This window comes from Gobius niger, assembly GCF_951799975.1.
Source record: "Gobius niger genome assembly, chromosome: 5".
NCBI lineage: Eukaryota > Metazoa > Chordata > Actinopteri > Gobiiformes > Gobiidae > Gobius > Gobius niger.
In genome coordinates, this window is record NC_136856.1 from 24,620,331 (window position 1) to 24,639,393 (window position 19,063).

At 42.9% G+C, this 19,063-nt stretch overlaps 2 protein-coding genes across 3 annotated transcripts in view; one reads left to right on the top strand and one right to left on the bottom strand.

Moving 5' to 3' along the window:
- dnd1 (DND microRNA-mediated repression inhibitor 1) overlaps nt 1-11,501 on the top strand; it is a gene marked incomplete at both ends in the record, with an annotated part of 46,809 nt that extends 35,308 nt beyond the window's left edge. The window contains 5 exons of the mRNA XM_079557176.1: nt 8,947-9,064; nt 9,682-9,805; nt 10,254-10,579; nt 10,645-10,777; nt 11,200-11,501. Coding sequence (XP_079413302.1) covers nt 8,947-9,064; nt 9,682-9,805; nt 10,254-10,579; nt 10,645-10,777; nt 11,200-11,501 — 1,003 coding nt within the window. The remainder of the gene's footprint in view (nt 1-8,946; nt 9,065-9,681; nt 9,806-10,253; nt 10,580-10,644; nt 10,778-11,199) is intronic.
- Nucleotides 11,502-12,808: 1,307 nt separating this feature from the next.
- hars (histidyl-tRNA synthetase) lies at nt 12,809-18,838 on the bottom strand. Of its 2 annotated transcripts, none has more exons than XM_079557282.1 (13): nt 18,664-18,838; nt 17,478-17,567; nt 16,199-16,318; nt 16,037-16,132; nt 15,803-15,928; nt 15,622-15,729; nt 15,451-15,549; nt 15,230-15,323; nt 14,924-15,051; nt 14,217-14,495; nt 13,356-13,472; nt 13,028-13,174; nt 12,809-12,950 (listed from the first exon to the last, which is right to left on the bottom strand). In XM_079557282.1, exons 1-13 carry the CDS (start codon nt 18,751-18,753, stop codon nt 12,897-12,899), a joined length of 1,548 nt encoding a protein of 515 aa, XP_079413408.1. In that variant the 5' UTR covers nt 18,754-18,838; the 3' UTR covers nt 12,809-12,896. The 2 variants fall into 2 exon arrangements, with proteins under 2 accessions (XP_079413408.1, XP_079413407.1); XM_079557281.1 differs by lacking the exon at nt 18,664-18,838 and adding an exon at nt 17,639-17,834.
- Between the last annotated feature and the right edge of the window lie 225 nt (nt 18,839-19,063).

Here is a 19,063-nt window from a genome sequence, read left to right on the forward strand (position 1 = left end):
TGAGTTACTTAGTACTGCTTTAATAATGAGTTCTTTTTATATGTTTTTATCTTTTTTTATTTTTTCTTTAAAAATAATACATTTTTTACATGATTTCATGTTTCAACATGGCCACAGGCGGGCGGCGCAGAATCAAACATTTGAGCAGAGTGAGTTTTACCAGCTGCAGCGCTGCATGTGAAAGGGCCTTGAAGTTGAGAGGGGGACTGTCCTCTCAGATAGAGAGGCCGGAGACACTGCCACACTGCAATTGTTCACTCTGCATATGCCCTGGAGTATTCTGAATACACTGCCAAGGTTAGTGTCTATGTAGAACTGGAAAAAGGTGAACAAGATGAGATGCCGATGAAATACATCATGTCAAGTACTTATTAAACCTCATAACCCCCCGCCTTAACCGAGCACATTTTCTTAAGTTCAGCTTTACCCAGATCTAAACGCTTCTTGAAAAAAGTGACAAAAAGGAGACGTAAATGAGGATGAAAAGGCAGCAAAAAAGCATCAGAAAGGCTACGGAAACGCGACAAAAAACGTGATGAAGAACAAACAAAAACGCAACAAAAACACAACAAAAAAGTGCTGAAAAAACAACAGAAATGCAATAAAACAGGCGACAAAAAGTGATTAAAAAAAGCTACAAAAAAGCTACAAAAAAAATCAACAAATACGCAACAAGTAAAAAGTATTTGTTTATTTGGTCGGGACAGTGCATGTTAATGAACATACATGGGTCTCATGCATGTAAACACGCCACGCCGGATTGTAGCCCTGGGCTAGTTTCCTTCCGTAGTCCCCCATGCGAACTCTCAAACATCCTGGCCTATTGTACATGTTTTAGTGGTAGGGGAAACCGGCGTACTCGGAGGAAACCTACGCAGACTAGAGGAGAACATGCAAACTCCACATACACTGTGTTCCAAATTATTATGCAAATTAAATTTTTCTAAGATTTTCTAAATTGTCAACTCAAATGAGAGTCAGCATAATTTTCAAGTCTTTAACTGGTAGAGGATCATTAAAAACCTCAAAATCCACTGTTCCAAATTATTATGCAACTCATTGTTTCAATACATTTTAAAGCTTGTAATTAACTGAAAATGGCCATTTGTTGAATTTGTAGCATTAGGAGGTCATATTTACTGAAATCAAAAGCTATTTCAATCAAAAAAATATTAACAGGTCAAGTTATATTTTACCATAGGAGCCCTTGTGTGATAGCAGCTCCAACATTCTTAAATCCATTAAACTTGTGAGTTTTTTGGAGTTTTTCTGCTTGGATTTCATTGCAGGATGTTAGAATAGCCTCCCAGAGCTGCTGTTTGGATGAAAACTGCCTCCCACCCTCATAGAAGTTTTTTTGTTGAGGCTCCAAAGGTTCTCAACAGGGTTGAGGCCAGGGAAGGATGGGGTCCACATCATAGGTTTCTCTCCTTTTATGACTCCGCCACCTCCTTACTGACGTCACAGCCTTGTTGGGACATTGTGGCCATTCACCAACCATCCACTACTCCATTGATTTGACCGTCCAGGGTTACACGGCCTCATCAGTGAACAAGACTGTTTGAAAATGAGTCCTCATGTATTTCTGAGCCACTGCAGCCGTTTCTGTTCATCAGCTTCAATTAACAGTTTAGGGGAGGCCCGGATAGAAGGTTTATGCACAACTGCAGCCTCTGGAGGGTCCTACACCTTGATGTTTGGAAGACTCCAGAGGCACCAGCAGCTTCAAATACCTGTATGCTGCTTTGTCTGGCAGAAACCGTCTATATTGTGCCTTTATCTGCACAAACCTGAGTGTGCTCTGAATCATCAAGGTTTTCATACCTAGACCAAGGCATTCAACTATTTCACGCTTTTCATCAGCAGACAGACCCTTTTTCTTTACCATATTGGTTGAAAATGATGATCTGCTTAATAAAGTGGAACTTTTTTTCAGTAGTTTTTCCCTTAACTGACCTGAAAACTAATCATCACAGGTCTCTGAGATTAATGTCAGTGATTCATAGAGCCCCAAGACACGAAACCATCCATGAGTTTCATTATTTTTTTTACCTTTTTGACACAAAAATACAATTTGCATAATAATTTGGAACGCAGTGTATACCAAAAGACTTGAGTGAGCAGCACATTTATTTTGTACATTTCCCCCCTCCCTCTTCACACCCCGAGGGCACACTCACACACGCACACTCAAAGTCACCACTTCTGGTCATTCAGCCGCATCACTGAAACAGGGATAGAAAAATATTTGTACCGGTTGTGTTTACATAGAGGCCCCCGGTATCTCCTCCCTGAGCTTAAAATGTTTGATACTAGCGCTGCTGAAGCCGGTTGAAAGCAGCGCATGCACAGAGAAAGAAACACAGAGGTGAACTATGACACCAAACTACCTGTGATAACATCCTCCTGAACATTCATCATCATAGACCAAAAGTCGGCAAAGTTTGGTCACAATCGCCTCTAATTCAGACCGAGCTCGTTCCCATTTGCTGCCGAGATGACACTGAGATGATTCGGGAGTGTTTGAACATCGGGTGTTCCTCACGGCTCACATCAAACGCAGCTTCAACAACAGAACATGTAAACTTAAAGGTTCACCTGGCGCAGAATCGGTTGTGCCGGTGTCCGCACAGACGCCGCACTCTGAGCTGACGACACACGCGGTCATCTCCCCCCTCTGCGCCGGAGCCAAAATGAATGACATCCTCATGCCAGTCGCGTTGGCAGCACCATCCCTTCCAGGAGCCTTGAAAGCAGATTGGCTCCTGCTGTGAAACATCTCCATTATGTGAGAGAGTTCCTGTGCTCACATCACAGCGGGGGAAACGGGGCTCCTGAAGATTTAAGGTGAAGAAAAAAGTGTCAAGTCATGTTCTCAGGCGTAATCTGTCACGGCACAGCTCATTATGGCATTGCAACACGGGGCACGGGATGACTATGGGGTGACTCCTGGGACAATAGAAATGTATACCACTGCCAAAGCTATTTTGTTCTCACTAGAGCAAACCCAAAAGCTCAAAGCGCCTTTACTTCATGTGCCACGATAGCACCTGACTATAAAACTGTGATCAAATGTATTCAATAAGTGCCTCACAGTCTCCGCTTTGAGAACAACCAAGCTCAGCACAGTCATTCAAAACAACAATTGCCAACCATATTGCTTGTTTGTTTCTGTTTTTCTCGTTTACTGCGGTCCTGCACAGTGTGAGGTACAGCCGAATGGTAACACATTTCCCGTTGTGCTGCTTAAAACCAGAGTTTTAGAAGAAATTTGACATTCTACTAATCACAGAACAAAAGATAGCACTGTTGCATTTTTGATTTCTGCTACTACAGGGTTGTCAGGGAAGACGGGTTTTGGGAACTGGTATTACTTTAACTCCGAGCTGCAGGGGTTTAGTTCTGGTTTTGGCTCATTTAAGACAGTTATGTATCGCGATTTCTTTCTCTTTTTTTTCATATCGTGCAGCCATACCGATACAAAACGCTTTTCGCCAATCACAAAAAGAGAAGCAGACTTAAATCAAGGTTTTGCAGACAGCCACATTGACATTACGAGATTAACCATACCACATGGAGAATATGCAGTGCTCTTCCCCAGGGCTGGCTCTTGTATCAGATAAGCATGACTTCCTGTGTGCGCCGACAGTGATGGCAGGAGAGAGAGCACGGAGACACATGGGGGGGATCCAACCTGTAACTAAAACAAATAGCTTCAGTAAAAATCTAAGTCAGCATTATACAAATGCATTTCACTTTCCCATAAGGCACGGTGTAATGCAGTGTTTTGCTTTGGGAAGAATAATGTTAGCCGTGCTGACAAAGCTGTCCATCGTTGCACCATACACATGAACTGGAGGTTATGCACCACTTAAGCCAACATTTACAAATAATAAAGATTAGATTTATTTGCATTTTGTGTAAAACACCATACATTATAGTTTACTAAGCCTAGAGTAATGCATTTACATAAAAAATTAGATTTGCGCTAATGTGTAACAGTAAAATCATATAGTCTTCTTTTAATGGCCACACATGAACACTAATATTGTAATGCCTCATCACCCAAGACACAATACAACAGTGACACCTTGTGGATTTAATCAGGACTCACATGTATAGGCCAAACCCATACTGAATAAATAAAAATAAATTGGCAGTCATAATGCAGCCATGGTAGTCTTTTCACACCAAGTTCAGGCTCCCCTGTCTTCTTGTAACTGTAATGGGAACAGGATATCACCATCTCGCCTCCATGGGGATGCTGCTGTTGTGTTTTCACTGCAGGTAATTCTAAACACAAAGTTTAAGCACATAGGTTCTCTTCCGAATGCTCTCTTTTGTCGTCCCACGGCAAAAATACCATTGTCTACGTGTGATCACAGGAATAGGCCTGTACTTTTGATATCGCTGACAAGTTTGTAAATATGTTTCAGTTTTGTTACCACATAGAAACTAACCTGAAAATATAGGGTCTTGTCCACAGTAAAGACACTGTCCCAGCATGTGATACATCTCTGAAATCCTCAGGGAGACTTCTTTCTTTATGTCAATTTTGAAGTTTGTGTGACGTTTTTACAAAACGTTTTGATTGACAGAGAACACGTGTTTTTTGGGGGTTCCATCCATCTATTTTCTTCTGCTTTATCCGGTGCCAGGTCGCGGAGGCAGCAGTCTCAGCAGAGATACCCAGACTCCCCGATCCATGAACGCCTTGCGTGGATCGGCGCTCTGGGGAGACCTCAGAACACCGCTACACACTCGGCTGTAAACCGCCCCAGAGCACGCTGAAGGTCCTGATTTGATGACGCCAACAGAACAACATCGTCTGCAGCAGAGATGAGATCCTGAGGTTCCCAAACAGGACACCCTCCGGCCCCTGGCTGCGCCTAGAAATTCTGTCCATAAAGATAGTAATTGTTACTGAGCCGAGATATAAACAGGCCAACAAATGTATTTATTCATTAATCAAAAGGAGGTTAATTCCCCGAGATATTTGCTGCATCAACCGCTGAGTGAAATCGACATCAACAATCTGAATTATGTAATAACATACCAAGTACCATCGTCTCTGTTTGTTTGTGTTTTAAATAAAGTATTTCAAACTTCAGCGCACATTCCTCAATCATGACGTCACTCCTAGCAGCCTCTGGAGAATAAATATACACATTTTAATACACACAAATGAAGGCATCTGTATGAAGGCAGGCTAAAATAAATACAAACAAAACTTGTACACACTTTTAACATTATTACCAATACATTTTTTATTCTCGTTTGTTTTCTTTACAGTTACAAGAATTTGTATGTATCAAAATGTGTTTATATTTAGGCTATTATATTTATAAATATCTACAGTGCCTCTCGTTAGTATTCATACACCTTGAACTTTTGCACATTTTGTCATGTTTACAACCCTAAACATGAAGATTTTATTTTGATTTTTTTACTGAACGTTCACACACAAGTAACAGACAACTGTGAAGTGAAAGCAAAATGATATATGATTCTGTTAATTTTCAAAAAATAGAAAGGTGAAAAGTGGGGCTTGCATAAGTATTCATACAGCATTTTCTGAGTGCATTAAATTGCCTTTAAAACATTTCTAATGACTCCAGAATGTACACACCTTGGCCTAACGGTTAAATAGAGGCCACCTGTGTGTAATCTACTCTCAGTATAATAATAAACAGCTGTTCTTTCAGGCCCTCAGAGCTGTGGTCGGAGTGTATTGGTCACTAAACAGCATCATGAAGGTCAAGGAGCACCAGAGAGGTCAGGGATAAAGTTGTGGAGAAGTTTAAAGCAGCCTTAAGTTATACAAAGATTTCCCAAGATTTGAACATCTCCCGGAGCAACTGTTCAATCCATTGTTCGGAAATGGAAAGAGTAGAGCACCACTGCAGACTTACCAAGGCGTGGTCCTCCACCTAAAATATCAGAGCGAACAAGGAGAACACTGGTCAGAAAGGCAACCAAGTGCCCCATGATAACTCTGGATGAACTGCGAAGTCCTGCCGCTGAGCTGGGGGAATCTGTACATGGGACAACTATAAGTCGTATTCTTCACAAATCTGGCCTTCATGGACGAGTGGAAGAAGAAAGCCATTATTGAAAGGAGGCCATAAAAAATCCCGTTTGAAGTTTGCTAGAAGTCATATGGAGGACACAGCTCCATGTGGAAGAAGGAGCTTTGGTCAGATGAGACAAAAATGTATCTTTTTGGCCCAAATGCAAAACGTTATGTATGGAGCAAACCTAACACTGCTCATCGTCCTGAGTGCACCATCCCCAGTGTCAAATATGGTGGGGGGAACATCATGCTGTGGGGCTGCTTTTCCTCAGCGGGGACTGGGAAGATTGTGAGAATAGTTGGGAACATGGATGGAGCCAAATATAGAGACATTTTGGAGGAAAACCTGCTGGAGTCAGAAAGAGAACTGAGGCTGGGGCGGAGATTCACCTTCCAGCAGGACAATGACCCTAAACATAAAGCTAAATCTACAATGGAATGGTTTAAAGACAAACATATTAATGTGTTAGAATGGCCCAGTCAAAGTCCTGACCTAAATCTTATTGAAAATCTGTGGAAAGAATTGAAAACTGCTGTTCACAAACGCTCTCCTTCAAATCTGACAGAGCTGGAGTTGTTTTGTAAAGAGGAATGGGCTAAAATTTCAGTTTCTAGATGTGCAAATCTTGTACAGTCATACCCCAAAAGACTTGCTGCTGTTATTGCAGCAAAAGGGGGTTCCACAAAGTATTAATTCATGCTGTATGAATACTTATGCAAGCCCCACTTTTCACTTTTCTATTTTTAAAAAAAATAACAGAATCATGTATCATTTTGCTTTCACTTCACAGTTGTCAGTTACTTGTGTGTGAACGTTCAGTAAAAAAATCTAAATAAAATCTTTATGTTTAGGGTTGTAAACATGACAAAATGTGCAAAGGTTCAAGGTGTATGAATACTAACGAGAGGCACTGTATTAAGATTCTTCCTGGGGGACATCCCTGTGCACCATACCACAACCACCCTCCGCCACAGCAGGCGACATGGACCCCGTGAGCACACCGCAAAAATAACATACCAAGCACCATCGTCCCTGCCTGCCCGTGGTCCAAACAAAGTATCCCAAACCCGAGCGCACATTCCCCCACCATGACACCACCCCAGAGACCACTGGCGTCCACCTGCAGGGTCCCCGCGGCCCCGCTGTGCCCTCGCCACCCCCCTGACATATCCCACATCGCCCCCTTGTCACCCTCCCTCACCCTTACATCACATTCTCCATCACCCCTTCATCACCCTCTCATCACCTCTATGTCACCCTTGTGTCACCCCCACACAATGCCCAAATAGAATAGAATAGAATAGAATAGAATAGAATAGAATAGAATAGAATAGAATAGAATAGAAAAATGTGATTGTCCACCATGCACAATTATGGCAGGAATCCGCCCTTGGCCTGCACACACAACACACCCAATGTCCATCCTAAAATCAGTTCATTGCAGACACACCCTCCCAAATACAAATCACAGCAGTCACCAAAGCAGCACCAAGCCACCTGCCCACCCCAATAAATCCCCCTCGTCGTCCCCCTGGGGGCAACACGCTCACCCGGGTTTTCGTCACATACTTTTCATCGTTTTCTTGTCACTTTTTCGTCACTTTTATATCACATTTTCCATCACTTAAAGATTTAAGGGCTATGAAATCCCAAATCCAGCGCTGATAACCGCCCTCCAGCGGGCTGATATTGTGTATGATCCGTCTCATTGATGAGTTCAGCAGGTACTTGCAACATTACAAGAATATAATTAAATACACACATTTTAAGTGTTTTGTCTGTTAATAGTTAGGCAGAAAGAAAGTTGAACTAATGAACTGCTGAACTAATGAATAAGATGGTGCTTTTATTTTGGTGTGCTGGATCGAAACAGGAAGTCAGTTCTTGGCCTCTTGGGCTGCGTTACCATGATTTGAAGCTTTGCACAATGTCAATTACTCAAATAAAAAATATGCTCAGTATGAGTAATTTGAATCTATCTACATCTACTTGTACTACTGCTTCAAATGAGAAACAAGCTGCAGGGTTCAATACTGTATGTTGGCCCACTGTGTTTAAAGAGGGGGTATTATGCTTTTTTCAATCACATAGCACCAGTCTATATTACACTACAATGATGACGAAACCTTCTGTTGGTCTGTAAATGCAGTAAATTAGAATAACTGCCTTGTATAAAATTGCTCTCTCAAAATGGCTGTAGTGAATGTCTTGAAATAGGCCTCTGTCTCTTTAAGAACCTCAGTGGTTGGTTACTCGGCTGGTGACGAAAGCTCGGAGGCGTCTCCAGGAGGTGGGGGCGTTCCTAGGAGGACTCAGGCAAACCTATCCCTAAAATGGCCGCCATCAGAGTTTTTACAGATTACTCAAAAATACGTGAATGTGCCAAGGCAACACTTCAGGCATGTTTTTAATGAGGGAATGACATAATAACATGATGTATAGCTTGAAAAAGTCGATTTTGCATAATACCCCCCCTTTAAGGCTTATGAAATCCCAAAACCCTCTGGCGGATACAACCTCACCCCTCAGTGAAGTTATATCCACAGAACCATTATTTTCTTATCCTGCACATTCTAATTAATGGGTGTTAATGGGTTTGTGTTTTTAGTAATAAAATATGACACATTAAAAAAATAATCATGATTAAAATTAAGTGTCCCACTTTACCCATTGTCCCACTTTACCCATATTCACCCTAATAGGCCAGAGTATAATGTCCCAAATTAGGCTACTGATGTCCCAATTTACAGTTGGCTAGTTATCCTTTACCAAATGCCACATTTAGCGTTGGGACATGCTTAATTTGATTTGCGTAATGAGAATAAACGCACGGGTTTCAGAGATAAACAGAGGCTAAGAGACTTTTGCGCAGGTTCTCAGAAGTGGAGCGGGCACAACACAGGCCTCAGGTGCGAGCCCGGGCTCATTGTGGCGTCACTGCCCGCCAACACAAACCAGCGGAGAACAACATGGACTGCAAACGGAGTCAGGTAAAACCGACTGTGGAATCTGTGTGTTCAAAACCTACCTGTGAAGCCACTGCACAAAGTCTGCAAACCAAAAGGCCAAGTTTGGGGCCGATCTTCCGCGCGGCAGCAGTCATGGCGCCTGGAAGTCTGACTTGTTAGTTTGTAGCGCGTTGTACTATTTTGTAAACAAGCGGTCTTTTTTTTTTTTTCTTCTGGTAGCCATGAAGTCTTCACAAAGGAAGTTAGTCGCAATTTCTTGGCAAATCTTTTGAACCGTAAATCCTGTTGGATAATTTAGGATGCACAAATTAAATGCAAGGGTGAAAAAAAAGGCAATGGCTGGTAAATTAAAGTTGGTTATGCCTTTCAATAAAGTCCATTTATAGCCACGCGTTACAAATGATTTGCTTTATTATAGGCTGCTGTATATTTAGTTTTTTTCTACCATTCCAGACCCATTGTCCTTCTCACCTGTTCCTGATTAGTCAACGTCAGGTTTGACTTTAACACCTTGCATTGCACCTCGTAAGCTCAGTAAAGGGCTAACTTTCAGTGTGAGCTAATGTGGGGCTAGTTTAAGTTAGTCAGGGTGGATTAGGGTTGGTTTGTCTGTTGCAAATGGTCTTGGTGTTACTGAGTGTGATTGTTCTGTGCAGGTGCTGAACCCTGTGCGGGTCAAGGCTTTGGAGACCTGGCTGAAGAACACCAACACCAGGCTCAGACAAGTGAATGGCCAGAGGAGATATGGAGGACCGCCTGAAAGTGAGGGGCATTCTGCCCAGTGTGACGCTTTATTCATGTCATGATTTTATGATGTCATTGCACATTGACTGTATTATAAGCCTCAATTTACACTTCAAGCCTGTTTTGTTAATGCCAAATTCAGTTTAAAAAGATTACTTCGATTAAGGCTTCAAAATTGACAAAACGTTGCAAATGAATATTTATCTATGTGTCAGCCATACCTTTTAAAACATCAAACCTCCTTACATGATTGCCAAAGTCATCCTTTGGCCAACCTGTGATTTGTTTCATCCTACTCTCCAATACTTCTTCATCTGTGGATGTCTTAAGTCATTACGAGGGTTCAGGGGGCTCTATTTCCCGAAAGCCGTAATCAATGACGTAAATAATGCTATGAGGTAAACAATGTCTGAAATGGTCTGTTACATTTTCAGTAAACGTGTGCTCCTCTGTCCTGTATTTTCAGATTGGAATGGTCCTCTGCCTGGAGCTCGCTGTGAGGTTTTCATCAGTCAAATTCCCCGAGATGCGTATGAGGATCTGCTCCTCCCTCTATTCAGCTCGGTGGGCCCGCTGTGGGAGTTCCGCCTCATGATGAACTTCAGTGGACAGAACCGGGGCTTTGCGTACGCCAAGTACGGCTCGGCAGCAGTGGCCACTGAGGCCATCCGCACTCTGAACGGCCACATGCTTGAGCCGGGTTGCTGCCTGTCGGTCAGACGCAGCACTGAAAAGAGACAGTTGTGCATGGGAGGTCTGCCTACGGTCACCCAGCAAGAGCAGCTTCTGCAGGTGACACATTCAGTCTCTTCCCTCTCATCTTGATCTAGCCTTATCCTGCGTTTGTGTCGTGTAAGGTGCTCCGCGGACTGGTAGAGGGTGTGGAGAGGGTCTCTCTGAAGGCTGGACCTGGTATAGAAGGAGTGTCTGCTATAGTGGTCTTCACATCACACCATGCAGCCTCCATGGCCAAGAAAGTGCTGGTTGAAGGTGAGTGTACAAATATGGGTAGATTTTAGTCAGAAACTCCACATATTCTTTAGGGAGCCTAAAGGACCCGACCAGCTCTCTCCCCATGACTCCACCTCCATGTCCCAACAAGGCTGACATCGCAGCCTTGTTGGGACATGGTGGCCAATCACCAACCATCCACTATTCCATCCATCTGACCATCCAGGGTTACACGGTGAACAAGACTGTGTGAAAATGAGCCTCATGTATTTCTGAGCCCACTGCAGCCGTTTCTGTTCATGAGCTTCAATTAACATTTTAGGGGAGGATAGACGGTTTATGCACAGCCTCTGGAGGGTCCTACACCTTGATGTTCGTGAGACTCCAGAGGCACCAGCAGCTTCAAATACCTGTTTGCTGCTTTTGTAGCAGCTACATAAGGGTCTTTTCTCTTTCCCCAGCCTTCAAGAAATTCTTTGCGCTTTCTGTGTCCATCAAGTGGCAGTCATCGGGAAAGCCGAGCCCTAATGATCCCCTGACCCCTCAGGAAGTCTTCTTGCCCTGTGCCACCAAGCCTCCTTGTCTGATCGCCCGACCTCAGCCCCCTGCTCTGCCCTCTCCGTTTCTCCACGCTCCGTCTATGCCTCCGGGGTTCTGCCGGACAGTGGGAGGTCCTGCTGCCCAGCTCCAGATCCCGCTACCCCCTGGTTTCTTCTCTGTCCCCCATACTCCTGCACTCGACCACCCACCCCATTACCCTTAAAGAACCACCCGCCCATGAGCTAACTACACATCACTTCAAGGCCAAGCATTTATCATTGTTTAAAAAAAAAAGTTGCTGTTGTATTGTTTTTTTTTAGATGTTCTTGTATTGTCTGTGTAGGCTCTCAGTCGTACAGGACTTGTTCTTGTATTGTTTTTGCATGTTCTTTCATTGTTTTTGCATGTTTTTAGAAGTGCTTAATAAGTTTGTATTTATCGTTTATAAACCTCATGCATGCTTTTATTATGTGTGTACTGCGTGTTAGTGGTTTGCATGATTTCCATTGTGTGTTGTTGGGTGTGTTCGTTTTCATTAAATAACATTTGTAATGATGCTGTGCTGATTATTATAGTGAATATTGTCTATGTAACAAAGACACATCCAGGTAAATAGGGGGGGAATGTTGAACTTATTTGTAAATTTGAAGGCAAAAAATGTCAAACAAGCATGGACAGAGCCAGTTTTATATGCTGTGTATTTTAAGGGTTAAAAGCTCAGTGGATCAGGCAAAGAAAAAATAAGTTCAAAATGGGAAAATTTGGTTTCTTCATAGCAGTTGGATAAGTCCCCTTATAAAGATATGGAGAAACATCAATTTAGTGAAATAGTAAAACTGTTTATTTCATTGATTAGGTTCGTTTCCAGCTCCTCTGATACATTGTTTCTGTCACGCTCAGCTGAAATAAGTAAGTGGAGGCTCTAAGGGTTCAATACATTTTGCCAATGAGTCTTAAAAGTGTTGTGCATTTATTCACATGAAAGTACTTCATTTCTCTTTTCGCTTACTGTCTATAGCAATAGTATTGAAGGTTTATTCCCACCTCCCTTTCCACTTTCCAAATCAGGCTCCCTTTATAATCGTTTGTGTTTTATTCCAACCATGTAAACTTTAATAGCATTAGTTCAGCCACACCCTGTAGGTCAATTATCTGTTTATAGATTTAAAAAAAAATCTAGCAAATTATATGTTAAACAAAATGTCCTTGTATGTTAAGTTACACCATGCTCATTTGTATTTCATAGTGGTGTTTATTCCATTTGGCTTTACATATAAAAAAAAGAAAAATGAAGAGATTCAATTTTGTCAACTATTGGATTAGAATGCACACTCCCAAATCACCCTGGAGAAAGCTTTATTGAGACAGAACAGACAATGCAGAAAATGGCCTTTTATGAGTTGGAGGCTAACTTTGTCCATCAAGTCCTTTAACGTTAGTGTCATTCTTCCAAATACTGACAAATGGACGCGCCGGCATACAATTTCATTTGGAAGCTAATTTGAGCCGAGGCTGCGTGTTTTTTTTCTCCTTGGTGAATCAGACATTGTGTAACATACATGCTCTTTTACTTGAAGAACGTCTCTTGGATTCAGCTGTGAACTGCTGATATTGATATTTATGAGGTCCTCTTTTTAATTTCTTCTACAAGTTCACCTCTGGAGATGTCAACCTGTGGTAAAAGTCAAAGCGTATTAGAGTCCACGTATGAAGCTTCAGAACAAGGCTAACTTAAAAACTTGAACGTACCTCTTCTCTTGTGGAAACCACCCTGAGCTTGACTACACCATCCTTTAGCTCCTGCTCGCCCAGTATGGCCACGAGGGGGATCCCGGACTCCTCGCAGTGCTGTAGCTGACTCAGCAGTTTAGGATTCTTTTTGTACATCACCTCCGCCTAATATGAAGAAACACAAACATGACAACCACAGACCATTTCTAGATTACCGTGGTACAGAACATACATCTACAAAAGTAAAATATAAACAGAATAAAGTCTGCGAGAAAGATTGAACTGATATGTTGCCTGAATTTGGGATACTTTCATCACTCCCAACAAATGTACAAATGCACTGTACCTTAATGCCAGCGTTCCAGAGTTCAGTGACGAGCCGGAGTCTTTCCTCCAGTAGGTTCTTCTGAGCAGAGGCCACCATAATCTGCACCTCTGTGGTACGGATCTTCTCTGCACAAGCCTGAAACATGCAGAAATAGGTTTGTTAATAGGAAGAGCTTTTATGTATTGTGCTAAAGGGGCTTTTATAAGGATTAGCCATGACGTTCATTGTTTGTTTGTTTGTTTGTTTATTTAGTTGGCACAGTGCATGTTAATGAACACCCATGGGACTCTTGCATATAAATACACCACGCTGGATGCGCCACCATGGGCTAATTTGCATTTCACCCTGGCCTATTGTACATCTTTTTAGTGGTAGGGGAAACCGGAGTCCCCGGAGACATGGGGAGAACATGCAAACTCCACACAGATTCCCACCCGTCCAGGTGGAAATCGAACCCGGGACCTTCTAGCTGTGAAGCATGAGTGCTAACTGCTGCTCTGAGCATGTGATGATCAGTAGGCCTCTTTGTCTAGAGCTCAAAACTCTTGCATATAAAACAAGCTATTGGTTCATTCTCCTCTGCACCAGCACAGGATGAGTCCATGCCCTTTTGCCATCTAGTTTACATATAGTAGTTCATATAGTCCATAGGAAATAAAACATCTAAAGCATAATAAAGGCCTTTGAAATGCACAAAAACAGTGCCTGGTCTGACTGAGGGTGCTACACAGTATCAAAAGGGCTGCAAATAGAAATTCTTACGTACATCCAGATGCGACTAAAACTGAGGGGTAAAACATTTGAATTAAGTTGCAATGGCCGCTTTTGCACCTTTGTAAATCCGTGACAAAACCCCACGAGACTGCACTTCAGTCTTACCTCAGCTTTCTGCTCCATGATGGAGAAGATCCTCTCTATGCCGATGCTTACACCCACACAGGGCACTTTCCTTCCCTTGGGGTCGAACATGCCCACCAGCCCGTCGTAGCGCCCTCCTCCTGCCACGCTGCCCACGCTCACACTCTCCTCTGTGGAGCCCGGGGCCCCGTTCTGGGCCTCGACCACCACTGGAGCCACTCCGGCCTGTGTCAGTAAGGCTTCGTAGATCACACCTGTGTAATAGTCCAGACCACGGGCCAGGCTCAGGTCGAACACCACCTGCAAAACGTGAGGGGGTTCGTCAACCACGCTGTGATGGAGTTTTTGGCTCGTGCATCACATGAAGAGTCAACTGAAGGTTTCATCAGTGTCAAATAGTAAATAAGCAGCAGGCTGGGATGATCCTGATATACTAGGAGGAGAAGTGTAAAGAAATGTGTCAAATTGTAATATGGGACCTATAGGTTTGTAATTAATTGAGAGGTCATACAGTCATGTATAGACCCAATAAAACAACTGGGTGCAAATAGTGTAGGCAAAAATAGCTTTGTAACATTTTCAAATGGTCCCTGTCAAAGAAAATAATCAAATCTAAACTAACTACCTAAACTAACTAAATAATACCATTCTGTTTTTATGAAAATGTATTGCCACACAATATTCAAAAGAACACACAGTAAGGCATGAAGAGAATGAGTATGTCTAACCTTGTCTGTGATCTGGAAAAGCTGCAGGTAACTGAAGAGCAGCTTGACGTCCGTTAGACCAGCACAGGCCTGTTTACTCTGGGACATTTTGGGATCCTGCAGAAGCCGCTCAGCGAGGTCCATCCCTCCTACAACATACAAGTATTTACAGACAAACCACAGGGTCCTTACAACAATATTCTCAAACCGAGAACTAACCCAACAGAGAAAAGAAATATCTTTACTGCAGAAGTGCTAGAGAATGTACCCCAGTTTGACAAACACTGATCACTTTAATACAGAAAGGAAAAGCCTGGCATTCCTTACCCTGCATACTGACATATTCCCCAATCTGGTCAGCGGCCTCCTCGGACAAGCCTTTTTCATTCACCATCTCCTTCTTCACCTCCTCCCAGGGCATCTACACAAAGGCACAGGTTTGGAAGCAATGTTTATGACTGCTATGGTAAGCTGGGATTTTTAACAACAAAACTAGGACCAGGATAATTTTTGGTCTACAGATGACCTCATGCCACTTAGCCACGCACCTTGTCCAGTTTATCCACAGTGGAACAGATTGTGCGGAACTTGTCGTCAGGAACGCCGCAAACTGCGAACATCCCGTCGAGGATTCGTCTGTCATTGACCTAAAACACAAAAAAGGATTAAAGGATGTAAGATGGAACAGTGCTTGGTGCAAAACATTAAACATACAGTACCTTGATGCGGAAGTCCCCGAGATCAAGTTCACTTAGGATTTCATAGACAATTTTTAGGCACTCGGCATCTGGGATCATAGCGTCATACTGCCCTGCAATGTCGAAATCCTGCAACGGCATGACAGACTTATAAGCTATTTGCAAAATACAATATTGATGTAGGCTTTGAAGCGGCACGTACACACTGGTAGAATTCCCTGTAGCGCCCACGGGTCATGGCTGGGTTGTCCCGACGGTAGACCTTGGCGATGTGATAGCGCTTAATGTTAGTTATCTTGTTCATGGCGAGGTAACGGGCAAAGGGGACCTGAGGAAATTAAGGTTAGGAAGACAACGCTGTTTGCTTGGCCCCATCTGGGAGATGAATATTTTCTGTAATAGCAATACAAGGGATTTTGGCTGAAAACAAGGATACAGTCAGGTCATATCTGAGGGACAGCAGCTCTCCTCCCTGGTCCTTCAGGTCGTAGATCAGCTTTGAATCTTCACCATATTTTCCTGTTAGTGTTTCCTGTAAACAACAATCATGTCAAATTGCACTATGTTGCACTCTTTTGAACAAATGAAATCAAATTACCTTGAGTTCAAAAACAGGAGTGTCAATGGTCTCAGCTCCGTGGCGCTTGAAGCAGTGGACGATGGTGTTGAAGACCTTCTCCCTGATGGCCATCTGTTTGGGATTGTAATCCCGTGTTCCCTGGAGGAGAAATCATGCGAGTACATGTTATAACAGCGACTCTAAAGTTTTGGGGCCCACATTCAACCATAATTCCCAAATTCATACGAGACAATAAAGAACTAATTCTGCTCTGTTTTGGGAAAGTGTCCCACTGAAAATGGTCCAATGACCCACCATTATACACGGCTTGACCAAAAAAAAAGTTGTCAAAAAGGTCACACACCAATTTTTGGTTGGACTTCCTGCACTGCATTGCGCAATGTAAAAAAAAAATCCAATTTTGCACTCATTTTTCATCTTGTATAGACTATTCTCACTCTCTTTTAATTTATATTTAGATAAGTTTCAATGATGATGTCATTGCTCTACTTCCAGGTCCAGGTTCATTTTGCCTGGAGAAATTGTGTATTATTTGAATTACGTATAAAACAGTTTGGGCTTTTATTGGTTGTTATTTCAGCAAATTATTTGTTGTTCTGTTTTACTACAGCCCTGTGATGCAACTCCTGTTGTGATATTGGGCTATACAAAACCATTGATTGATTGAGGTTCAGATAAAGTTGCGGTTTTTGCTGTGTTGTCTATGGAACTCCGCGGACCTGGAAGTAGCTTGTTATTGTGTGTGACGTCACTTAACAAATGTAAAGGCACAGTTTCAAACAGCGGATAGCCAAGACCAAAATTCATGACTGAGAATGGATGATGTGAGAGTGTGACCACTGCACAAAGCTTTCTCCAGCACATCCCAAAGACTCTCAGTGGGGTTAAGATCTGGACTCTGTGGTGGCCAATCCATGTGTGAAAATGATGTATCATGCTTTCACGATGTGAGCCCGATGAATCCTGGCATTGTCATCTTGGAATATGCCAGTGCCACTAGGGAGGAAGTAATCCTTTGATGGAATAACCTGGTCATTCTGTATGTTTAGGTCGTCAGCTGATCTCATTCACATTGTGTTGCTGAAACTAGGCTTTACCAACTGCAGCTGCCCCTGATCAAAACAGCCAGCTTAAACCCAGGTGAGGACTTTTTTTTGAGCAGGCAGTGAATAGTTCACAATAAATATTCTTGATGCAAAAGTAGAAAACACACTCTTTGACGAAGCTCCAGTACATTAGTAAACCATATTTTGAAGCATTGTCAAGTATTGATAAAAAGCGTCAGATAAGCATTTACCTTTGGTGTTTTGAGCACAAACTGAATCTTGCCATCATCTCCTCCCAACTTGGCTTTCAGCTGCAGGAGTTTTGCCACTTCTTCATCAATCTGCATCACAAAACAAAAATGTGGGTTAAACAGGTAATAGTGTATGTATAAACTGTGGAGTATAAACCCACCTGAGCAACAGTCATCCCAGAAAGAGTACGCAGGATTTGAACCCGTGACACAGTCCGCGAGCCCCATAAGGCCGAGCAAGCGCGAGCACCAAACATGGCCAGCATGTTTTCAACAGTACAAGTGAGACCGTGTCCAACAGTCAGTCAATCAAGTCGCCGTTCAGGTCCATTATTATCCATCAGATCCAGCACATCACAATAAAGCACAGGTGTTTGTTGTTTGTTGTTTGTTGTTTGTTGTTTGTTGTTGACCCAGGCAGAGACCGTGTGCAGCCGTTCCCAGGACAGTTCAGATTCCACACAAGTGAAGGACACAGCAATGGAGGTCCCGGCGGGCGATGGTCATCAGGGTCAGGCAGAGGAACAGGAGAAAAGTGGTAAGCAACCCTAGCACTAGGGCAGGTCGAGGCATGATGCGCCATCATCACAGCGTGGAGGATAGAACATGAAATGTATGGTGTCAATAAAAGCAGGCCTCCATTTGTAATTTACAAAAACACTGCTTATACATCATTCCATCAGTACTGTATGTGTCCGTATGTGTGGAGTGTTGTGTCTGTCTGCTCAGTAGTGAGAGGCAGTGGCACACAGCTCAGGAAAACATCAGGTAGTTTTTGTTGCATTATAAACAACAGCCATTGCACTGACTGAAGTTCCATACTTTTTCTTGTGCATTATGTAAAGCACAAGCCTCAGTCATACAGCTGAGTTATTAAAAGCTTCACTTTTATAGTATAGCATTGCATCTCAGGTATTTTAGGCCAAAAGTCTAATCGAAAGTGAGTTCGCAGCATTGACCCAGCGGATGCACAGTGGCGTTGCTGACTATTGAACAACGGTTGCATCAGTCACTCGTCTGTGTGATGATCCATGATTATCTTAAGACATCAGGCTGTGACATAGATCAAGTCCAGTAAGAAAATGTTTGGGCTGACTGGACAGAATGAATGACGTGTGTGCTAGCTAGCGGTGCTTTCTAATGCACATGTGTAAAGCTGCCCACATATTTGTTTAAAGACACTGACCTGGTCTTTGCTCGCTTTCTCCGCCTTCAGTTTCCGGACCACCTCGCCCTGGCTTTTGATAGCTTCTTGTATCTGCGTTTTGTCGTCCATGTCTATTGTAATTAATACAAATATACCACATCCACTGCTTGTTACACCTCCAGCATTACCGCTGTCAGGCAGGAGAGGGCGGAAGCGGAAGTGAAATCAGACGCCGGACATTGAGTCCTTTCACAGTAAAAGCCCCAGCATGGCCTTCAGGCGTAAAAGCCTGCTCTATTTTGGCTATTTTTCTTCCTGGAAAGAGTAAAGTATTTTTCACTATTCGTCCATTTATTGGGCAATTTATTCAAGACTATAAGGTTAAGTATCTAGAAAATGAGATTTCTGAATCAAATGGGAGCCTATTTCTGAAGGGAGT